The sequence below is a fragment of the Physella acuta genome, unplaced genomic scaffold (genome assembly GCF_028476545.2).
Source record: "Physella acuta isolate Inbredline_101_S28 unplaced genomic scaffold, ASM2847654v3 ptg000975l, whole genome shotgun sequence".
Classification (NCBI taxonomy): domain Eukaryota; kingdom Metazoa; phylum Mollusca; class Gastropoda; family Physidae; genus Physella; species Physella acuta.
In genome coordinates this window covers 64,611-86,699 of record NW_026732492.1, presented here as the reverse complement: position 1 = coordinate 86,699, position 22,089 = coordinate 64,611, and the positions used below count along the sequence as shown (strand labels likewise).

Genomic DNA, 22,089 nt, shown 5'->3' with positions numbered 1-22,089 from the left:
TTTTTTTCAATGAAGTATTTTTAGCTATTTCAGTATAACATTGATCAACAATTTCAACTATATCAACACAACACCATATAACACATAGAGTAAGTTTATCAAAGATATGTAAAAGTTATAACAACAACAAAATAACAAACTGCTTGCTGAAAGACTGAATCAGCGGGCTATGTATTAAATAGCTCTATTCATATAGCTTCGTTTAAATAGCTCTATTCACATAGCTCTATTCAAATAGCTCTATTCACATAGCTTCATTTAAATAGTTCAATTCAAATAGCATTATTCAAATAGTTCTATTCAAATTGCTCTATTCACATAGCTCTATTCATATAGCTTCATTTAAATAGCTCTATTCACATAGTTCTATTCAAATAGCTCTATTCACATAGCTCTACTCAAATAGCTCTATTGAAAAGTAATTGTACTACAATAGTGATTGCATCAAAGTAAGCATATTAAACTTGTGAATGTATAAAAGTTGCTCTGTTAAAGAATGAATTCTATTGAAAAGTAATTGTACTACAATAGTGATTGCATCATGGTAAGTATATTAAACTTGTGAATGTATAAAAGTTGCTCTGTTAAAGAATGAATTCTATTGAAAAGTAATTGTACTACAATAGTGATTGCATCAAAGTAAGCATATTAAACTTGTGAATGTATAAAAGTTGTTCTGTTAAAGATATGAATTCTATTGAAAGACTGGCTCAGACCCTCGAAAATAAGGGTTGCATTGCAGTAGACAATCTTCAGAATTGAAGTTACATTAACTTAAGTAGTATAAGGAAGTAAAGTTTCTGTTACAGAAACCATTGTAGTCAAGTTGTCACTAGAGAAGAGATTCTACTGAAGTAGGGGTTGAGTGACATCATTGGTTGGGACTGGTATAACAGTGTCCGCACTATCCGCCTCCCCCTCAGGATCCTCCCAGTCCTCCTCCCTCTTCACAATGAGGCTGCTGTTCTTGATTCCGTACAGGAAGTACAGGACCAAACCTGGGGGGTGGGGCGGGGGGAAGCAAAGGTGAGGAAAAATGGTATTTAAATAATTTTTAAAAAATAAATCAGCTCTAAAACTATATGTAAATTTTCATTTAAACACTTTTTTTTTTTAATCTCTTCCATTTATGTTTTAAGGTTTTGAAATTTTGTAGCAAAGTAGAAAAAAATTTGCTCTGTCTAAACTAGAAAGAACTTAGTCAAATTTCAGAATTTGTAAGTTTATGATGTAATTAATATTTTTTAAACAGTTGTAGACAAATCTAACAATAAAGTTTTTTATCTCAAAAGGGATGCAGCGGTCAAATGTTAGAGCATTTGACTGCTAACCCTAAAAGTATAGACTTCTGATCCCTGTTTCAAGTCCATACAACGTCCATGTGTCCACCCAGCTCTTAAGGGAAAAAAAGGTGACTGGGTATAGTGCTGACCATACTATCCCTACATTGCTGAGAAAAATTGAATCAGGTAAACTCTACTTCACCTGCCCCTTGTACCTTATGGTTTGAAAGGGTACTTTAACTCTCTGAGGATTCAAAAGAAAAACCACATATATTTAAAGTATGTGATCACTCTAAGATGGAACCTACCTATTGCCATCCAGACTAAAAATAGAAGCCATGTGATCCAGTGTAGTGATGTCATCAAATAGAGATTAATGCTGGCAGTGAAAACAGTGATCAGTGGAACAAATGGAGCTCTAAAGCCTTCATGTTTTCTGTGGAAAAGTTATACAGGAATTCTTTAAATAGGCATAACATATGTTTTCTGTGAGGAAAAATTATAGTTTCTTTAATTAGGTTTGAAACATCATGTTTTCTGTGGAAAAGTTATGGACGGTTTTTTAAATAGGCTTATTTAAGCATGTTTTCTGTTGAAAAGTTATACAGGAATTCTTTAAATAGGCTAACACATGTTTTCTGTGAGGAAAAGTTATAGTTTCTTAAAATTAGGTTTGAAACATCATGATTTCTGTAAAAAACTTTTGTTTCTTAAATAGATTTTAAAAAACTTTTCAAATGGTGAAATTAGTGTATCAACTATAAATGACTGTTCCCAAATAAATAAAAATTACTTTTCTAAATTATAAAAGCTGTCAGTTTTGATTTAAAAGATCTCTAATAATTTCTTAAAATATTTTATTCATTTTTCTAACATTGTCCATATTTACTCAGCTTATGTAGGTACCCAGCAAGACACAGGCTATTGCTATGGGTCGATAAAAAAAATTAACCCACTCTGCCTGTATTTGGTACAGTCCTATCAATTCCACTCCATCTTCCCGATGGCTTTGTATCATTGATCTGCTATGTATTTAATTAGCTTAATTAATCAACTGGTGGCTAATTATGAAAAACTTACATTTTTAAGTGTGGAAGAAGCATTAAAATAACAGCAAGGGTTGTCATGGTAACCACCAGCAAACAAAGTATACAAATCACAAGTATATTCTTGTCCAGTATGAACTGGTATAGGTTAGCCACAATGCCACAGCACAGAAATATACTTGCATACAAAGCAAACAGAAAGACGTAGATATGTTGGCTAACATACAGCGTCAATCTCGTACATTTTGAACACTGTGGTTGCTTGTTGCATATATTTTTATCATGTTTGGGAAACTGTGTGTAAACTTCCAATAAAGAAGATTTCTCTTCGCTGTTTTTCAAAAAGTGACCGCTGTCGTTGTGATCGTCTTCATGTCTTTTAGACAGAGAGCTGGAGGAGTCCCTTCTGGAACAAGCAGAGGCACCCTCGGGTTGATACGCAGGGTTTATAACCCCACCCACCTCCTTGCTGGAACTCTCAGAGTGTGATGACTGTCTACTGAAGCTGAGACAAGAACCGTCAGTGGTTTGGTTCACCTGCAGATCTGTGTCGGAAGTTTTTCTTTTAATCCCAGGCAAGCAAGTTAAGTAGGAATCATGATGATTGGAACTCTCTGAGACAGATGTCTGGAACTTGACAGGTATGGGCGTGTAAAGTGGTGCAGAGTAAAGGTCGACGTATCGGATGATTAGCGTTGCATAGGTGACAATGACGTAGGCCAAGAGGGTGCCAATTAGCACCAGTTCAATGAGAAGGGTCAGGTTGACGAATGCTGCAAGAAAGGCGGCCACAAGGCCAGATGTAATGGTTGCACGTAATGCTGTGTGACGCTTGGGGCACACGAGGGAAAAATATCTGAAAGAATAGTCAAATATTTTAAGGTAACTAGATGGCAATAATATAGAGATGGTAAAGTATTTATTTAGAAACATTAAAACTGTCCCTGTATAAACTAAATCGAAGGAAGCCTTTCCACCAAACTTATCTTAACAAAAGCCTATGGCTTAGTTTGTATTTTAACAAAAGCAGAGGCAGGGACAAACTAGCTATTTCATGCCGACGCTTCCCCTCCAATATATTATAGTTATTCATTCATATTGGTGAAAAAGCCCCCCCCCCCCCCCCCATTTTTAAAATGTTGGTTATATTTACCAGTCACTATCCCAAAACAGTGTTTAATTTTTGGTGTAGAAAACAATTAAATCAGTGTGTAAAGCCTTGTAGTTGTATATTTTCTTAACTTTGGCTGTCTATAATTCAATAAAACTTTTTTCTACCCCTTTTGGTGCCCCTGTAGGATCAGCGCCAAGGCAGCCACCCACCCTGCCCCTAGCTAGGCCAATGAACAAAAGCCTAAGGACAGTCTTACGTAAAAAGACCACTATAGTTGGCTTTTTGTAAAAAATCCCAAGGCTTGTATCACCTAAACAAAAGCCCACAACTAAGTCTTACCTATACAAAAGCCCATAACTAGTCTCACCTAAACGACAGCCCATAACTAGTCTCACATAAACAAAAGCCCATGACAAGCCTTACCTAAACAAAAGCCCATAACTAGTTTTACCTAAACACAAGCCCATAACTAGCCTTACCTAAACAAAAGCCCATAACTAGTTTTACCTAAACAAAAGACCATATTTAGCCTTACCTAAACAAAAGCCCATAACTAGTCTTACCTAAACAAAAGCCCATCATGTGCCATGGCTTGTAGCACCCTAGGAAGAGGAAACAAAGATCCAAAAGTGGCAGCAAACAGACCAGCGACCGCCCCCACCCCCATGATGTACTTGAGGGCAGGGTAGCCGTTGATGGCGAACACATCCAGCATAGCTGTGTCTGCTGGGAGTAGGCTGGTGAAGTAGAGTAAATTTTAGATTTATGGGAGTAGGCTGGTGAAGTAGAGTAAATTTTTATATTTATGGGAGTAGGCTGGTGAAGTAGAGTAAATTTTAGATTTATGGGAGTAGGCTGGTGAAGTAGAGTAAATTTTTATATTTATGGGAGTAGGCTGGTGAAGTAGAGTAAATTTTTATATTTATGGGATGTAGGCTGGTGAAGTAGAGTAAATTTTTATATTTAAGGGAGTAGGCTGGTGAAGTAGAGTAAATTTTTATATTTAAGGGATAAGCCTAGGGAAGTAGAATTAATTAGAGTAATTAAGGGAGAGGCCTAGGGAAGTAGAATTAATTAGTGTTATTAAGGGAGAAGCCTAGGGAAGTAGAATTAATTATTGCAATTAAGGAAGAAGCCTAGGGAAGTAGCATTAATTATTGCAATTAAGGGAGAAGCCTAGGGAAGTAGAATTAATTAGTGTAATTAAGGGAGAAGCCTACGGAAGTAGAATTAATTATTGGAATTAAGGAAGAAGCCTAGGGAAGTAGAATTAATTATTGCAATTAAGGAAGAAGCCTAGGGAAGTAGAATTAATTATTGCAATTAAGGGAGAAGCCTAAGGAAGTAGAATTAATTATTGGTCTTCTCAGTGGGTAGGATTTTTGGGTAGAATTCATGTGAAAAAATCTGAGTAGAATTTCTGTGGTGAGTTTTCATGGGTTAAATTCTTGAGTACATTTATTCAGTAGAATTCTCTTGTACAATATGTTGAGTAAACACTGTGTGACATTAATTACTAGGTGTGCTAAACACTTAATATTCATACTGACAAAAAGTTTATACACATTTTATACATATTTTAAAATATATATTCTAAAACTAAAGAAATATTGTACATTTATTTATGTTTATAAAAAAGCTATAATACTACCAAAAAAATAAATAATCAAGCATGCGTAGGGATGGTCAGATGGTAGGGCAAACAACTGCTAACCTGAAAGTCTCAAGTTTGAATCCCAGTTTCATGTCAGTAGAACATCCTTAAGTCCACCCAGCTCTAAAGGGTAACTGACTAGCAATAGGGAAAGTAAAGGTGGCTAGGCATAGTGCTGACCTCACTATCCCTAGTTCATATGACAAGGTCACTGAAATTACTGAACTCTACTTCACCTTTGAAAGGGAACTTACATTTTTTTAAATGCAAGGTTGACAGAGAAAGGAATTTTCATATACAAACTAGACTGGCTATCATACTTTGTTAAGGAAAATTGTTCAAGTAAGTTATCTATAATGTTTTTGTGAGTAGTGCTAATTTGCTGCTGATTCAATAGCTCACTACTGCATTTCTATTTCTGATCCGTGTCAGAGATTTCTGATAGAAGTTCTTACTTGAAAGGCATGTTGAACGTCAAGCCAGCAACAACACATGTAAAGATGAGGATGTTGATGAGGATGGAGAGAACGATGGAGATGGGGATGGATCTGGCCGGAGTCCGGCACTCTGCCCCTGTGGTAGCCAGACCATCAAAACCAATAAATGCATAAAAGGCGGTGGGCACAGCGGTAAATACCTGCAAGGTGGTTTGGTAGAAAAATAATCAGAAAATGTTTTTGTATTGTGTAGATGTTTGATACAATAATGTTTAATATTTTAAAGTATAACAAATCTGTAAAATAATTATGCCAGACTTGCAACATAAAAGATAAAAAAATTATTATTTAAAAGGTGAAACACTAAATTTGAGTATAAAGATACAAGACATCAAAAGTTAGATGAATCCCCTCACTAAACCTTCAGCATATCACTAAATACATCAAATAATCATTGAATTTAAATTGTATACTAATGTAAGTTTGTGACAATTTTTTCTTCATTTTTAAAAAACATTTGAGACAGTATTGATAGTTTGTGTTCTATATTATCTAGAATGTTAATTAAAAATAAAGTAAATAGCTTATAGATTAGTCTATCTTCCTCTCACTAAATACTGACCCTCATGGAGTCAAAGCCAGACTACAGAAAAGACTGACCCCTTGGTATCCGTATGGCAAAAATCCGCCATGTTGTGACCAGTTAGACGAAGAGCCGAGGTAAAGAGAAGCTCCAACAAAAACAGCCCAGACAACAGAGTTGAGGCCGTTGAGGACGTTGTTTACACGGGCTGACATCTGGACACCACTGGCCAGCAGCCACATCAGCAGGAGGCAGACCAGCGCAGCAACAAAGTCAATGTGGGGCAGACCTGGGAGGGGAACGTTGGACAAGGTTAGGGCAGTCAGCAGAGGGCAGACCAGGGCAGCAACAAAGTCTATGTGGGGCAGACCTGGGAGGGGAACGTTGGACAAGGTCAGCCGAGGGCAAATTAGAGCAGTCAATAGGGGGAAGATTAGGGCAGTCAGTAGGGGAAGATTAGGGCAGTCAGTAGGGGGCAGATTAGGGCAGTCAGTAGGGGGCAGATTAGGGCAGTCTGTAGGGGGCAGATAAGGTTAGTCAGTAGGGGCAGATTAGGGCAGTCAGTAGAGGCAATCAGTAGGGGCAGATTAGGGCAGTCAGTAGGGGCAGTCAGTAGGGGGCAGATTAGGGCAGTTAGTAGGGGCAGATTAGGGCAGTCAGTAGAGGCAATCAGTAGGGGCAGATTAGGGCAGTCAGTAGGGGGCAGATTAGGGCATTCAGTAGGGGGCACATTAGGGCAGTCTGTAGGGGGCAGATTAGGGCAGTCAGTAGGGGCAGATTAGGGCAGTTAGTAGGGGCAGATTAGGGCAGTCAGCAAATTAGAGCAGATTAGGGCAGTCAGTAGGGGGCATATTAGGGCAGTCAGTAGGGGGCAGATTAGGGCAGTCAGTGGGAGCAGATTAGGGCGGTTAGCTTTTCTTTATGGTTATTTAAATAGTAGTGTATTATTATATGTTTAAAGATAATCATTTTATGTACTCATTTTAGTGCATTATTACATAAAAGCTTGTTATTCAATGCAGTTTTTTTCTGAAAGAAGTTTTGTTTCATATTTTATAAATGAAAATCTGTTCTTTACAAAAAAAAGTCATATTATGTTCATTAATTAATAAACAATTTCAGCTTAATGATTGATACAACTAATGATATCTGAACTAATCAACAGAAAAACATTAAACAAGTAATTTGAAAAATTATTAAAAGTAAAAAAAAATAAAAAGTTAAGTATTAAATTCAACCAATAGTTTGCTAAGTTAACTTAAAGTCAAATGTTTCTTTTAAATTTAAAGAAGTATAAAGATTAGCCCATCAGTGATATTAAAGTTGTATTACTAATATTTAAAAAACATACAAAACAATGATTCTATTTCAGAGTTTCATTAATGCAGAATTACTTTTTATCGGTAAAGAATTTTGAAAATATCTATTCGTTATTTCCCTTATGTACTTTTAATTTATAAATGGGAAGTAACTACTAATTAAACAGTCAATATAAATAAACTTTTTAGACAATGTTTGTATGATGGTTAGAAGATATCTGGGGGAGGGGGGGGGATATGTGGATAAAGCTTTGTATGAAAATCTATTAGCAATAGAGTGAGTTTACAAGAGGATTAGAGTATTAGAGGATTAGGCATTGAGATATTCACAACAAAATGAACCACCCTTATTGAAGCCTACTATTCCAACATGCAATAGCAATGTTGCATTGATTTACCTAGCAAGTTTTTCCATTCTGACGTTGATCAGTTAAAAATGTACAGGTAATTATTTTAGTCCTAAAAAAATCAAAAGTACATATCACTCACCTGCAGATGCCATGCAACTGTTTAAAAAACCAGAAATCTTTTTTTCAGTGATGGAGTGAAAGGTCTCACTTAAAGCAACAGAAGCGGCTGCTGTGCCTATCACATACTCCACTAGAATAGAACAATGATTATACATGAGTAGAACAATGGTTATACATGAGTAGAACAATAATTATACATGAGTAGAACAATGATTATACATCAGTAGAACAATGATTTTACATGAGTAGAACAATGGTTATACATGAGTAGAACAATGGTTATACATGATTAGAACAATAATTATACATGAGTAGAACAATAATTATACATGAGTAGAACAATGGTTATACATGAGTAGAACAATAATTATACTTGAGTAGAACAATAATTATACATGAGTAGAACAATAATGATACATGCGTAGAATAATGATTATACTTGAGTAGAACAATAATTATACATGCGTAGAATAATGGTTATGATAGACTAGAACAATAGATTTAGTAAAGTAGAACAAGATTCAGTAGAGTACAACAATGGTTATGTTAGGTTAGAACAAATGAGATGGCGTGGTCTAGCTGTAGAGTGCTAGACTGTAAACCCAAAAGTCTTGAGTTCAAATCCTGTGGGAAATAAGGGTGGCTGGGCATAGTGCTGACCACACTATCCATTCATATTGCAAGGGCACAAAAAAAGGTGAACTCTACTTGAGTAGAACAATAGTTTGGTCGAAGCTGATTAATTGAATAGATGGATCCTTAAGAGTTGATGGGACCTTAAGAGTTGATTGATAGAATTGATGGGACCTTAAAGAGTTGATTGATAAAATTGATGGGACCTTAAGAGTTGATTGGTAGAATTGATGGAAACCTGCATGAAGCCATGAAGATTTAGTGACCAACACATCAGATCTACAAATTTAGTTTAGATCTTCTGTTGCAAGCTACATCACACTTTACAGATACTGACAGTATGACTAAGAGCTGTACTTCATTACAAAGGTGATGTAGTTTCAGCTTTTTGAACTTCATGTCTTCAAGTAAAATAACAAACAATGATATTAATAGTTTTAAAATAGAACATTTGATTCATTTTTGACACTTTCAAGAATTTTAAAAAGTAAAAGTCAGACATTAAAAACTAGGATCATGGAAGGAAAGAAACAAACCTATAAGACCCCATCCAATGATGAATGCCCAGAGTTCTCCTATTGTCACGTACGTGTACATGTAGGCGGAGCCGGAGGTATTGGGGCAGATGCCTGCTAGTTCTGCGTAGTGCACACCTGAAAACATCAGCAGGTGATGTGAGAACAGTGAGAGGTATTGTTAGAATTATTGTCATAGCCCACTACACCTGATAGTAAGTGTATAATATTACACTGACATAGTTAACACTGACATTGATTGGATGTGTTATACCATCACTAATAGTGTACTGGTTTATGTTATTCAAATTCCATTATGTAATACATTATTTTTAAAATTAGAACAAATAACTTAGGGAAATAAAATAGAGAAAAAGCAGTAATGTTTACAGCTCTCATTTTGAACAAGATGGAATTTATATAGAAAACACATTTTTTTACCAGTGTCCGCCCTCCCAAAAATGTAGTCTCTCCCCCCCCCCCCCCCCGATGAAATTATAAAATGTCCCCCACGCCCAACCCCCCCCCCCTTCCTTCTCCCACCGTAGAAAAAAGTCTGGAATAAACACTGGTTGCTGTATTGCTGAGTTTCTTTAGTGACATTTTCATTGTTTCTCATTTGTGTCATCCAACTTTCAAGGAAAGGTAGGTATCAGTCTTCTTCTTCTTCTTCTTCGTTCTTAATTATTAGTGTTGAAGGGGATCGAGATTTATCTGCCAGTGGGTTTGAAATCGAGACTTTGTTCGAATTTTTTCAACCATGGGCTTTTTTTGCCGACTCGACCACTCCTCCAACACAATTAAGCGTTACGTGTCAACTGGTTATGCGCCATTGAGGCCATTGACTCCGATTTCAGCCTGCTTTTCTTTTTGGATTTGCTTCCATAGCCTTTGTCCAACCAAGAACAAACTACAAGGCAGCAGTTGTTTAATTTTGGAGTTGTCTCTCCTAGAAGAGTGGCTGTCCCCAGCTAACGAGCCTCATCTGCCCGAGGGTTCGAACTCGAGACTTTTCGGTTTAGCAACCATGAGCTTTACCGACTCGACCACGCCGACCCCTGGTATCAGTCTGATTACTTCAAATATGAAGTAATTACAGATGTAGGCAACCCAAATCTGTGATTAGCAATGTGGACAACCCAAATATGTGATTATTGATGCAGCTAGTCCAAATCAGTTATAAAAAGAAGGGGGAAAATCAACTTTAACAAGAAAATTATGTGATTTAGTGTAAACTCTTTTGTATGTGATTTAGTGTAAACTCTTTTGTATGTGATTTAGTGTAAACTCTCTTGGTCCACTTACCAGCACCTTATGGGGTTGCTACCAATGTTTTTGACCCCCCCCCCCCCTCTCCCCTTCTTAAACAAACACACATCATAGAACAAAGATACCATCAGCTTGAAAATGCCCTCCAGCTCTAGGGCTATTGTCATTAATCAGCACTTAATATTCAGACAAAGGTAGACTCCATAACCAAGGATTAATCCACACATTAAGAGACTACATCGGTATTCATGGACTAGAATTTATTCATGGGCCAGAGGTTATTCATGGACTAGAATTTATTCATGGGTCAAAGGTTATTCATGGGCCAAAGGTTATTCATGTGCCAGAGTTTATTCATGGGCCAGAGGTTATATTCATGGGCCTGAGTTATTCAGCGCAGAGAGGGGGGGGGGGTTAATAGAGCTATAACCTGGCTTGCCATAATTTGCTGCAGTAAAATTTCAAAAGCTAAGTTTCAAAATCTAACAGCCTGCAGAGACTCATTTCACTAGATGAACCATGGGATTGTGTACATATTGGGCGTCCATAAACTGTGGCACGTATTTGGGTGAGGGGTTCACAAATGGTGGCACGTATTTGGGTGAGGGGTTCACAAATGGTGGCACGTATTTGGGTGAGGGGTTCACAAATGGTGGCACATATCTGGACGAGGGGTTCAGAATTGCTTAAAGAGATAAATGGAGTGGAAAAACTGGAAGAAAAAGGCGTGGCAGTGTAGAACATATATTTCTTTAAATTGAGGAAAAACATTATCATTAGTTATAGGTACCCGAGACTTTTGGCATCATTTTAAATATAGGGGGGGGGGGGGCAATTTAAAGTGTAATAGTAAAGTATGTTAAATTTGTCCAACGTCTAATGTAAAAAAAACAACTACAATTGTGTACAAGTGGCCTAGATAAAGGGGGGGGGGGGGATGAGGCTATTAAGGGTAGCTAGGTAGCTGCATCAAAGTGACCTGACTATGTAAAGCCTAGGTTTGATAACACTGGTAAAATCCATAATCTCGTGTCACTGTGGGGAGGGTTTAAAGTTTTAAACTATTTAATTAATTTCAACAGCCTGTACAGTCATAATTATCAACACAACTAGCCTACATTGTCAAACTAACATTTGTACAAAATACAGGATTATTTATTGATTGATTAGAACTAGATCTAATAAACAAAATCCATGATCATTTTTAAAATAAGTCCTGCACTAAGTGTGTCTAGATGTGACAGAAATGAACAGAGTTTCTTCCAGGCATCTCTTCGGGGGGGGGGGGGGGGGGCGCGAAACAATTCTACCGCCCTCCCGAACGAAATTTATATAATTTATATAGAAAATATATACTTTTAACAGTGTCCGCCCCCCCCCCCCCCCCAAGAAAGTCTACCGCCCCCCCCCCCCCCCCCGAAAATGTCAAGTGCCCCCCCCCCCCCCGAGAAAAAAAAGTCTGGAAGAAACACTGAAAATGAAACCGGAAGTACTACCTGTAAGTATAGATCCAAGGCCGGCCAAGATGATAGAGATAATCCCGCCGGGTCCGGCTTTTTTGGCCGCGATGATGCCGGCAGTGAGGTACATGCCGGCCCCACAGCAGCTGCCCACGCCCAGCGAGACGAGGTCCACGGTGGTCAGACATTTCTCCATCTCAGCCTCGTCCTGACAGGAGGCGACAAGATCTAGGGGGCGCTTCCTCGTGACGCGCCGTAAAACCGTCGCCATGTTGTTTCACTGTACGGCTGCTGAAACACGTGCGTATAAAAATATGAAACAAGATTCGCTACACGTCAATTTCTATCAAACTCAAAATCTACATCACGTCTGGTATAAAATTACATCGCCAATGAACAACCACACGCCGACACATAAACCACATGTGGTGATGAAATCTAGTCATCATATCCACATGCGTATGTGAAATTCTATACAAATAATTAAAAAAAAATTATTTACTTGTTTGCGTCATGAGGGTATATACACAAAGTCTACTGCGTGATTTACTTACAAAGTCTACTATTATATGAACTACTTTTTTTCATAGGGTTTCTTCAGTAGTTTCAGAATCGATCAACACAATTTTCATATTGTTATTGTTATTTCAAGTTTACTATTACAGTTTGAGGAGGATCAGGATCGATGATCACAATTTTCATGATACTACTGTTATTTTAAGTTAACAGGTACAGTTGTTTGAGAATGTAACAAAACATGTTACAACAATCCTCACGACAGTAGCTTAGCCCGGATCGTCTCTAGGGGGTTCCCATTTTTACCCGGGGACAAACTTTCGATTTGCATCCCCCCCCCCCTCAGACTTTTGATTTGCACCCCCCCCCTCAAACTTTCGATTTGCACCCCCTCATACTTTATATATATATATATACATATATATATATATATATATATATATATATATATATATATATATATATATATATATATATATATATATATATACCGAGGGGTCTATGGGGGGGGTTATGACCCCCCTAACCCCCCCCTGCCTACGCCACTGCCTCACGATGCTACTGTTATTCAAGATATAGATAGCTAATGTTAAAAGGAAAAATAACTTTAACATAAAATTATTTTAGTAATATGAGACGATTAGAAAAAAAAATGTGTTACAAAAATTAGAAAACGATGTTTTCCACGGACGAAATGTCAAGGTATAGTCAGCACGAATAAAAAGAAAAAAAATGTTTAATTTTAGCTTGAAAATAATCTTGCTTATTGACTTTACAAGGTTCTTTCTGACAATATGCTCAGGGCAGTGAAATTTTCCAGTGATGCGGACATTGGTAAAAGAATATATTTTTCTACATAAAATCTATTTCGTTCGGGGGGCATTAGACGTTCTTCTTGGGAGGGGGGCGGGGCTCCTAACGATGCCTGGAAACTCTGGCACCGGGGGGGGGGGGAAGGATGCGGTGGGGTGTTATCTTTCTTTATTTCGTCCAGGGTAGGGGGGAGCTTTGTTTATTTTTAAAGCGATACAAGGCTGGTTGTTACTGATGTTTATGTCTTGTTTAAAGTTACCACTACTTAGAACAAGGTTTTGTTCCAGTAAAGAAATTCTGACTTTTCACTATACTTGAACTTGGTTTCCAATGTATCTACCATACTGCCAGTTTTAGCCTATTGATTTGTCTGGCCTTTGCTGTGGCTCGGAGCTCCAAATGTCATGACTGATCCTATTGGAGAGCCAGGAGAAAAATGTAAAATAATTACCTGTAATTATTTTTACGTTATCACAAGTCAGGTGACACCATAGAACGGCGACGCCATTTTGGGTCAATCTGAAATACAAAGAACAATGGGATTCTTTAAGTGTGGGTTAAACAATGGGATTGTTTAAGTGTGGGTTAAACAATAGGACTGTTTAGGTGTGGGTTAAACAATGAGATTCTGTGGTGTGGGTTAAACAATGGGATTCTTTAGGTGTAGGTTAAACAATGGGAATATTTAGGTGTGAGTTAAACAATGGGAACGTTTAGGTGTGGGTTAAACTAGGATTCTGTAAATACGATTAAAAAATCCTGTTACCATACATAGTACACTTTCCAGCCATTATTATATTGTGTCTGGTTTGTCGCTAGAATATTCAGTAGTGAAGACACTTTCAAGTCAGCTTTATTGCTAGCATAATTAGCATGGAAAGCTAACAGTTAATAACACTGTCTCTAAGAGAGTGATGTTAATCTCGCTTCATCGCGTAGTCTAATGGATTAACACGGTCAGGTAATAATATTAAGTGATGTACTACAGTTATCGTTTAGCTGAGTTTTTAATTGAATTCCTCTAGAGAGTTCCGAAAACAACATAAAAAACGCTGAAAGTCTTTCAAATGTCTGATGGATGAAATGTTTTAGACGTATTACATTAATAATTCAAGCCATTATTATTTTACAGTTGCAAAAAAAACTTGAGTCATTTGACTTTTAAAAAAAAACTATTTTCTGTTTCAAAACGTCACCCTACGGATTATCAAATCAAATTTAAATTAAGCGCATTTTCAGTTGAATTTTGTATTTAGTTTAAGTTATTTATATTAAACATCAATTGGTTTGACAATTTTAGTGATTGAATGGTTTCGGGCAGCTAATTAAACAGCTAACTAAACTTTTTAAAATTTGAAGTCATGTGCTGGATGTTTATCATGCTCATTTCAATCTGTGGGTTTTGTTTGAATGTAACTCATCAACTCATCACTTTACCCTGAACTAGGGTTAAATCTCCATGATGTAACTCATCAATTTACCCTGAACTAGGGTTAAATCTCCATGATGTAACTCACTATTTAACCTTTGAAATCATCATCACATAAACACAAGATCTAACTTCTAAGCCTACAGTTAACTTTGTGTTGGGGCTAAAAGGGTGTGCGTGTGGGGGGGGGGGGGGGGGGGCTAATATTCAGTGATCTGAGTTAATATCCTGACCTGGGATATCTTAAGGCGGTAATCCGGGGATAAGCCACCTGTGACGCAGACGTCAATATCCGGTTACATTAGACAGTGACGTGTAGATTAGGCCAAATCTGTATCGGGGAGGTCAAGGGAGTGGGGGGGGGGTAGACCTAATCTGTATCGGACATCGGGGAGGTCAAGGGAGTGGAGGGGGGGGGGCAAATAACAAGAGGCTGGGATACATATAATAGCGACTCAGTGGGGGCGGGGGGGGGGGGCAAATAAAGTTTGTCTATGTATAAAATAGTCAAGCCATATTTCTGTTAATTTTCTTACTTCGATAAAGTATAATTCAACAATTCAGTTCAAAAACTGCTGTCCCCACCTAGCGTCGATACTATCAGCTGTAGAAAGACCTAATGAGACAACCAAGGAGGAGGCTCATGAAAACATGTTCATGGAGTATGAAATCTGTGATGTGTACATCTCAAGTCTAACCAGGTCCGATGTATGACATCTGTGATGTGTACATCTTAAGTCTAACCAGGACCGATGTATGACATCTGTGATGTGTACATCTTAAGTCTAACCAGGACCGATGTATGAAATCTGTGATGTGTACATCTCAAGTCTAACCAGGTCCGATTTATGAATCTGTGATGTGTACATCTTAAGTCTAACCAGGCCCCAAGTATGACATCTGTGATGTGTACATCTTAAGTCTAACCAGGACCGATGTATGACATCTGTGATGTGTAGATCTTAAGTCTAACCAGGCCCCAAGTATGACATCTGTGATGTGTACATCTTAAGTCTAACCAGGCCCCAAGTATGACATTTGTGATGTGTACATCTTAAGTCTAACCAGGACCGATGTATGACATCTGTGATGTGTAGATCTTAAGTCTAACCAGGACCGATATATGACATATGTGATGTATAGATCCTAAGTCTAACCAGGCCCCATGTGTCAATGCTCAGTCAAGCGTGTCAATGGGAGTAAACACGGCTTAGATCCCCGACTTGAGACCGATCAATCGACTGTCTCTGTCGCAACATATGTGACGCAATAACAAATTTGACGGGGGGGGGGGGGGGATAACAATAACCCCTACTACAATATGTGATGAAAGATTAAGATGTAAATAAAAGTAATCCGATAATAAATGACAAACACCCACACAGCCTCCCTCACACACCCACACAACTTCCCTCACACACCCACACAACTTCCCTCACTCACCCACACAACTCACTCACTGATCCACACAACCACCCTCACTCACCCACACAACTTATCTCACTCACCCACACAACTTCCCTCACTCACCCACACAACTTCCCTCACTCATCCACACAACCTCATACTACAAGGGATGGCAAAGTAACATTGTATAGTTAATTTCCTTTAGGTTAACCCACACAAGTAAATGTATACCTTTAGGTTAACCCACACCAGAAAATGTATTCCTTTAGGTTAACCTACACCAGTAGATGTATACCCTCGGGTTAACCCACACCAGTAGATGGATAACGTCAGGTTGAACAGAGCCAACATGTCACACATGTGATTTTAAGCAGCCATCACACTGCGTCAAGAACGGTGATAATCACGTTCCTTTTTTTTTTTTTGGCAATAATTAGCGACACAATTTTCTACAAAATGTTTCAATGTTCGACTTGAACAAAGTGACCTAGCTGAGACCATCGACTTGAACAAAGTGACCTAGCTGAGACCATCGACTTGAACAAAGTGACTTGGCTGAGACCATCGACTTGAAAAAAGTGACCTAGCTGAACGTAACTCACCTACAAGCTAGGACATTGGCCGGATATGGCTAGAGACGGAGAAGGGGTGATCGTTTCAAGCTGGTTGACAAGCTTAGACCAAACGTCCCAACACTTGACCATAGTTTCAGTAACCAGGGCACGGGGCCTCCCCCCCCCCCTCCCCAAAGAGATGCCTGGAGGAAACTCTGGTTTTAATCTGTTCATATTTCTGGGAGAGGACGGGCACTGGTTAAGGTGTATATTTTCTATAACAATAATATATTTGTCCTAGTTTGCTCGGAGAGAAGGTTGAAATGCTCCGTGCAATGGCGGCTTCCCCCCCCCCCCCCCCACTCCCTGTAGACATGTCTTAAAGAAACTGTCACCGATATAGTGGTTACAACTCAGTCACCAGCCCTCTTAAACCTAAGCCTAACCCCTATCTAACCTCAATGTTAAAGCTGGCTGAGAGATTAAGTTATGGATTATTCCCTAAAAAATCTTGCACCAGACATCTGTCACGGTATGTTTTATTCACGTGCGGAGAAAATGTAAAGCAACTCTTCTGGTTGAGGTCTAGTCATTCTAATCGTGTAAACTTTAAATCAATGAATATGATATGTATGTTTACAGGCAGGTATAGTTCTTTGAGAAAACAAATTTGTATACCTAAGCCTAAACTAGTTCTGGCCCTAACACAAACTGTAGCTGAACACTACTCCTCTAAGACGTATCGAAGAATAAGAACGTATTTGCATACAGTACAAAATAATCGACACAGTTTAGGCGTTTATAAAGTGGCATCAATCGGTCTATTTACTAGGGCCTGAGATGAAAGGCTTTTATCGTCTGGTCTGTACTAACCAGTACAGTGTCCAGATAGTTATGTGTGTATCGATAATGTGTATCGATCGGCTGGGATAGACATCTCTATGTCTCTCGGACTGGCTGACCAGTGGCAAATATTGATATTCACATAGTTAGCACGTGATTCGTATGGCTAATTACATATTTAATATTTAACCCTTTAAGGCTCCTTAAATAATTAGCACATGGCTAATTGCATAATCAGCACGTGGCATATATGGCTAATTTCATAATTAGCACCGGCTAATTACATAATTAACACGTGGCCCATATGGTTAATTGTATAATTAGCACGTGGCATATATGGCTAATTGCATAATTAGCACCGGCTGATTAATTACATAAGTAGCACTGGCTAGTTACATAATTAGCATATACCCGTTTATAGGTACTTACATAAATAGCATATGGTTCCTGCCCTCACTAGCCAGTGGTCCTTATGGCTACTGGTCGCACTAGCCAGTGGTCCTTATGGTTACTGGTCGCACTAGCCAGTGGTCCTTATGGTTACTGGTCGCACTAGCCAGTGGTCCCACTAGCCAGTGGTCCTTATGGTTACTGGTCGCACTAGCCAGTGGTCCTTATGGTTACTGGTCGCACTAGCCAGTGGTCCTTATGGTTACTGGTCGCACTAGCCAGTGGTCCCACTAGCCAGTGGTCCCTGTGGCTACTGGTTCCACTAGCCAGTGGTCCTTATGGCTACTGGTCCCACTAGCCAGTGGTCCTTATGGTTACTGGTCGCACTAGCCAGTGGTCCTTATGGTTACTGGTCGCACTAGCCAGTGGTCTCACTAGCCAGTGGTCCTTATGGTTACTGGTCGCACTAGCCAGTGGTCCCTGTGGCTACTGGTCCCACTAGCCAGTGGTCCTTATGGCTACTGGTCGCACTAGCCAGTGGTCCTTATGGCTACTGGTCGCACTAGCCAGTGGTCCCACTAGCCAGTGGTCCTTATGGCTACTGGTCGCACTAGCCAGTGGTCGCACTAGCCAGTGGTCCCACTAGCCAGTGGTCCTTATGGCTACTGGTGTATTCCAGCCGAGAGAATTGATGACGTAAGATACCGTTGTCTTAATTATCTGTAACAGGTAACTAAGTCTAGGCTAATTTTAAAAACAAGGGTACACGAACGGTTGGTTTGTTTCGTTAAAAAAAAAACCACCTTCATATTGACTACCAGTGCAGTTTTAACGGCCCGATGAAGCGCTATAACATACACAATAAAGACACTGCCAACTATACATAGACAATAGATATATAGTATGGACATTAGCACACTTTAAAATCTATATCCTGATTATTTTTATTTTGTACCCCCCCCCCATTAGTTGTATAGACTCCAGACTTCTACCATAGCTATGCTGCTATGAATAATGGATGTTGTCAATCAATCCTGAGGCAATAGAACAGTTTTTTTTTTTATCATTTGGTTGTTATTGAATGACCGTACACAAACAATCGTAGGCTATAAAACAAATGACGCTTAGTGTTTCTTTCAGACTTTTTTCTCCCGGGGAGGTGTGGGGGTCAGATTTCCGGGAAGGGGACGACGACAACACAAGTAAAAGTATATGCAGTGTATGAACTATATTTCTTCCATTTCGTTCGGGGGAGGGGGAGTTCCTCTCCCCCACCCTGCCCCCCCACCCTCCAAAAAAAAAAAAAAAAAGAAAGAAACACTGAAGACGCGGTCAGATTTGCTAAAACATGTGGGTCTGACCAATCGATGACTGATACCAAAACTAACTGTAGCAAGAAACTTCGTGTAGCTGCATTAATGACTTATCAAACTATGGTTGCCCACGCCCATACACAAAGGTGGGGGAGGGAGGGGGTGAAACATTGGCCTGAATAATTCTTATCATGTTCATTGATAACATAAAGTTAACGATATTCGTGCGACAATGAAAAGCGCTGGAGATGTATTTAAATCTTTAATTTCAGAAGGTATTCTTTTTTTTCCACTAAAGCCAACACCCATTACGTCACAGCGTGTGCTGAAGTGGGACAGCCGATCTATTTTTAGACTGTGTCGAAGAAGCCGCCGTCTCAATGGGTTGGTCCCGTGTATAAAAATAGCACGTACGTCTTTGTTGATTTCCGGCAATAGTGTGTGTGTGTGCGTGTGTAAAAGCATGATTCTAACTACGTGAAAACAAAAATGTCCGTGTTCACATACACACTATCACACACCATATACAGATGTAGACTGCTTGATGGAAGATTAAATAAAAAGGCTGAATAGTAACAACCCGCACAGCCATACGTGGAAATTTGAGTGTGTGTGTGCTTCGTTACCTGTTTCGTACATCAAGTACCAGCTATACGGGCCAAGCCGTGGGCTTAGAAATGTATCAACTACTAAAATAACTTTACTTTTCCCATTAATTCACACTAACTTCGCCATGCCCAACAACTACTCCAATGTTTATATTACGGCCTAACATTAAAATACATAAAAATAGTAGTTGTAGGCCTACGGATACTTTTTCAAAATGTTAGTAGGCCTAGGCCTAACTAAAAATTTTTGTAAATGGACATAAATACGTCATGTCATAAGCTGATATTGAGGGGCCGCGTTAATGTCAACAAACAAAATATTTTGTTTGAGTAGCCTTATTATTATTCTGTCCAGTATAATTGTAGAGATGTGTAGGTTTTTAAATTGTATTATACCTATAAATAAGCCCAGACCTTACAATATGTGAATATACTTATACTAGATCAATATAGACTTGGCCTTTAACATCGTAAACGTAAAGCTAAGATTTCTGTCGGCCTAAGCCAATATAGACTCTAGATCTAGATCTTGAATCTGTATTGGGAAACGGTTGTTAAAATTAAAAACTTTAACACCAGAATTTATATTCTGTAGTACTAAGTAGTGTAGAGGGCTAACAAAAATAATCAGCTAATAGAACTTACAAAACCAGGCTACCCATTTTAGTCACTATAGTGACTTAAAACTTAGCGAGTGTTAAATGTATCAACACATCATACACACAGGGTGAGAGAAATCAAGGTGGCAAACTTTTAACCACAGGCCTACCCTGGCCCTCGCTAGCCAGTATCTTCTTACTTCACACTACCGTGTGTGTCAGTGATTCGCTGATTGTGTTAGGCCAAGTACGAGTAGGGATGGTTATAAAGGCTAAAGCTTTTACACTGTCACGTAGGCTAAATAAAGAAAGGCTAATTGTTTTTTATAATGGTAACTCATCTTATAGTTTAGCATAATTTCCGGCAGTCAAAACGTAAACACTAACCTTAAACATTCCAGAAGCAAATCAGCAGCACAAGAAGAGGTAAACAAATCCTTTCAACTCGCTGGCGGGGGCTGGTGTGTTGATTTTCCCGCAGTCTTTCGTTTGAAGGGAGACCACTCTCATCGAGTACAGTCGCCTGCCGATGGTCGTAGAATATTTTTACTCGTATCTCCTTTCGGTTATAGATCGGTCTATTTTTAGAACACTGGCTGCTGTTGCAAGAGGTGCTGATTTGTGCCAATAATTTTAATCTTTGAGCCAGTGTGATTGAGAAAAAGGAAACATACATACAGTGTTTCTTCCAGACTTTTTTTCTCCGGGGGGGGGGGGGGGGGGGGCGGACACTGTTAAAAGTATATATTTTCTATATAAATTATATAAATTTCATTTGTTCGGGGGGAGGGGGGGGGGGCGGTAGAATTTTTTCCCACGAAGAGATGCCTGGAAGAAACTCTGCATACATATCTGGTGCCAACAGACTAAACTATTCGGCACATAACTGAGATTACTCCTTTGACTAGCTATGCTGTAAAGTGTGAAGTAAACGTGTCACGTGTCAGTTTTAAGAACAGTAATCAATAAGCTAGTTTTGAAAATGTTCAAACTCACCGCTCTCACATACTACAATAAACGAATAAATCATTGTTTTTAGAATCTTTGTGGGACCTCCCCAACCCCTCCCCCCCCACACACACTAAACCTAGTGTGAAATATGCAGTGTTTCTTCCAGACTTTTTTCTCCGGGGGGGGGGGGGGGGCACTTGAAATTTTCGAGGGGGGGGGGTGCGGTAGACTTTCTTCGAGGGGTTGGTGGGGGGGGGGGCGGACACAGTGATACCTAACTCAGAGGTTTTACATGCAAGCACTAGCACAATGCTACTACCACTAGCACAATGCTGTAAGCACTAGGCACAATGCTACTAGCACTAGCACAATGCTGTAAGCACTAGCACAATGCTACTAGCACTAGCACAATGCTGTAAGCACTAGCACAATGATACTAGCACTAGCATAATGCTGTAAGCACTAGCACAATGCTACTAGCACTAGCACAATGCTACAAGCACAATGCTACAAGCACAATGCTACTAGCACTAGCACAATGCTATTAGCACAATGCTACTAGCACAATGCTACAAGCACAATGCTACTAGCACAATGCTACTAGCACTAGCACAATGCTACTAGCACTAGCACAATGCTACTAGCACAATGCTACAAGCACAATGCTACTAGCACTAGCACACTGCTGCAAGCACTACCACAATGCTACTAGCACAATGCTACGAGCACAATGCTACTAGCACTAGCACAATGCTACTAGCACTAGCACAATGCTACTATAGCTGTAAGCACTAGCACAATGCTGCAAGCACTAGCACAATGCTACTAGCACTAACACAATGCTACACACGAACCAGGACCGTACTAAAATCACAGGGACCAG

The 22,089-nt window shown here is 39.1% G+C and overlaps 1 protein-coding gene across 1 annotated transcript; it reads right to left on the bottom strand.

Moving 5' to 3' along the window:
- Positions 1 to 570: 570 nt before the first annotated feature.
- LOC131954133 (high affinity cationic amino acid transporter 1) lies at positions 571 to 20,752 on the bottom strand. Its single transcript, XM_059317663.1, has 11 exons — positions 20,643 to 20,752; positions 13,564 to 13,631; positions 11,820 to 12,074; positions 9,076 to 9,192; positions 7,926 to 8,036; positions 6,195 to 6,406; positions 5,553 to 5,734; positions 4,007 to 4,180; positions 2,364 to 3,185; positions 1,592 to 1,719; positions 571 to 998 (listed from the first exon to the last, which is right to left on the bottom strand). The coding sequence occupies exons 3-11, from the start codon at positions 12,052 to 12,054 to the stop codon at positions 847 to 849; spliced, it is 2,133 nt and encodes a 710-aa protein (XP_059173646.1). The 5' UTR covers positions 12,055 to 12,074; positions 13,564 to 13,631; positions 20,643 to 20,752; the 3' UTR covers positions 571 to 846.
- Between the last annotated feature and the right edge of the window lie 1,337 nt (positions 20,753 to 22,089).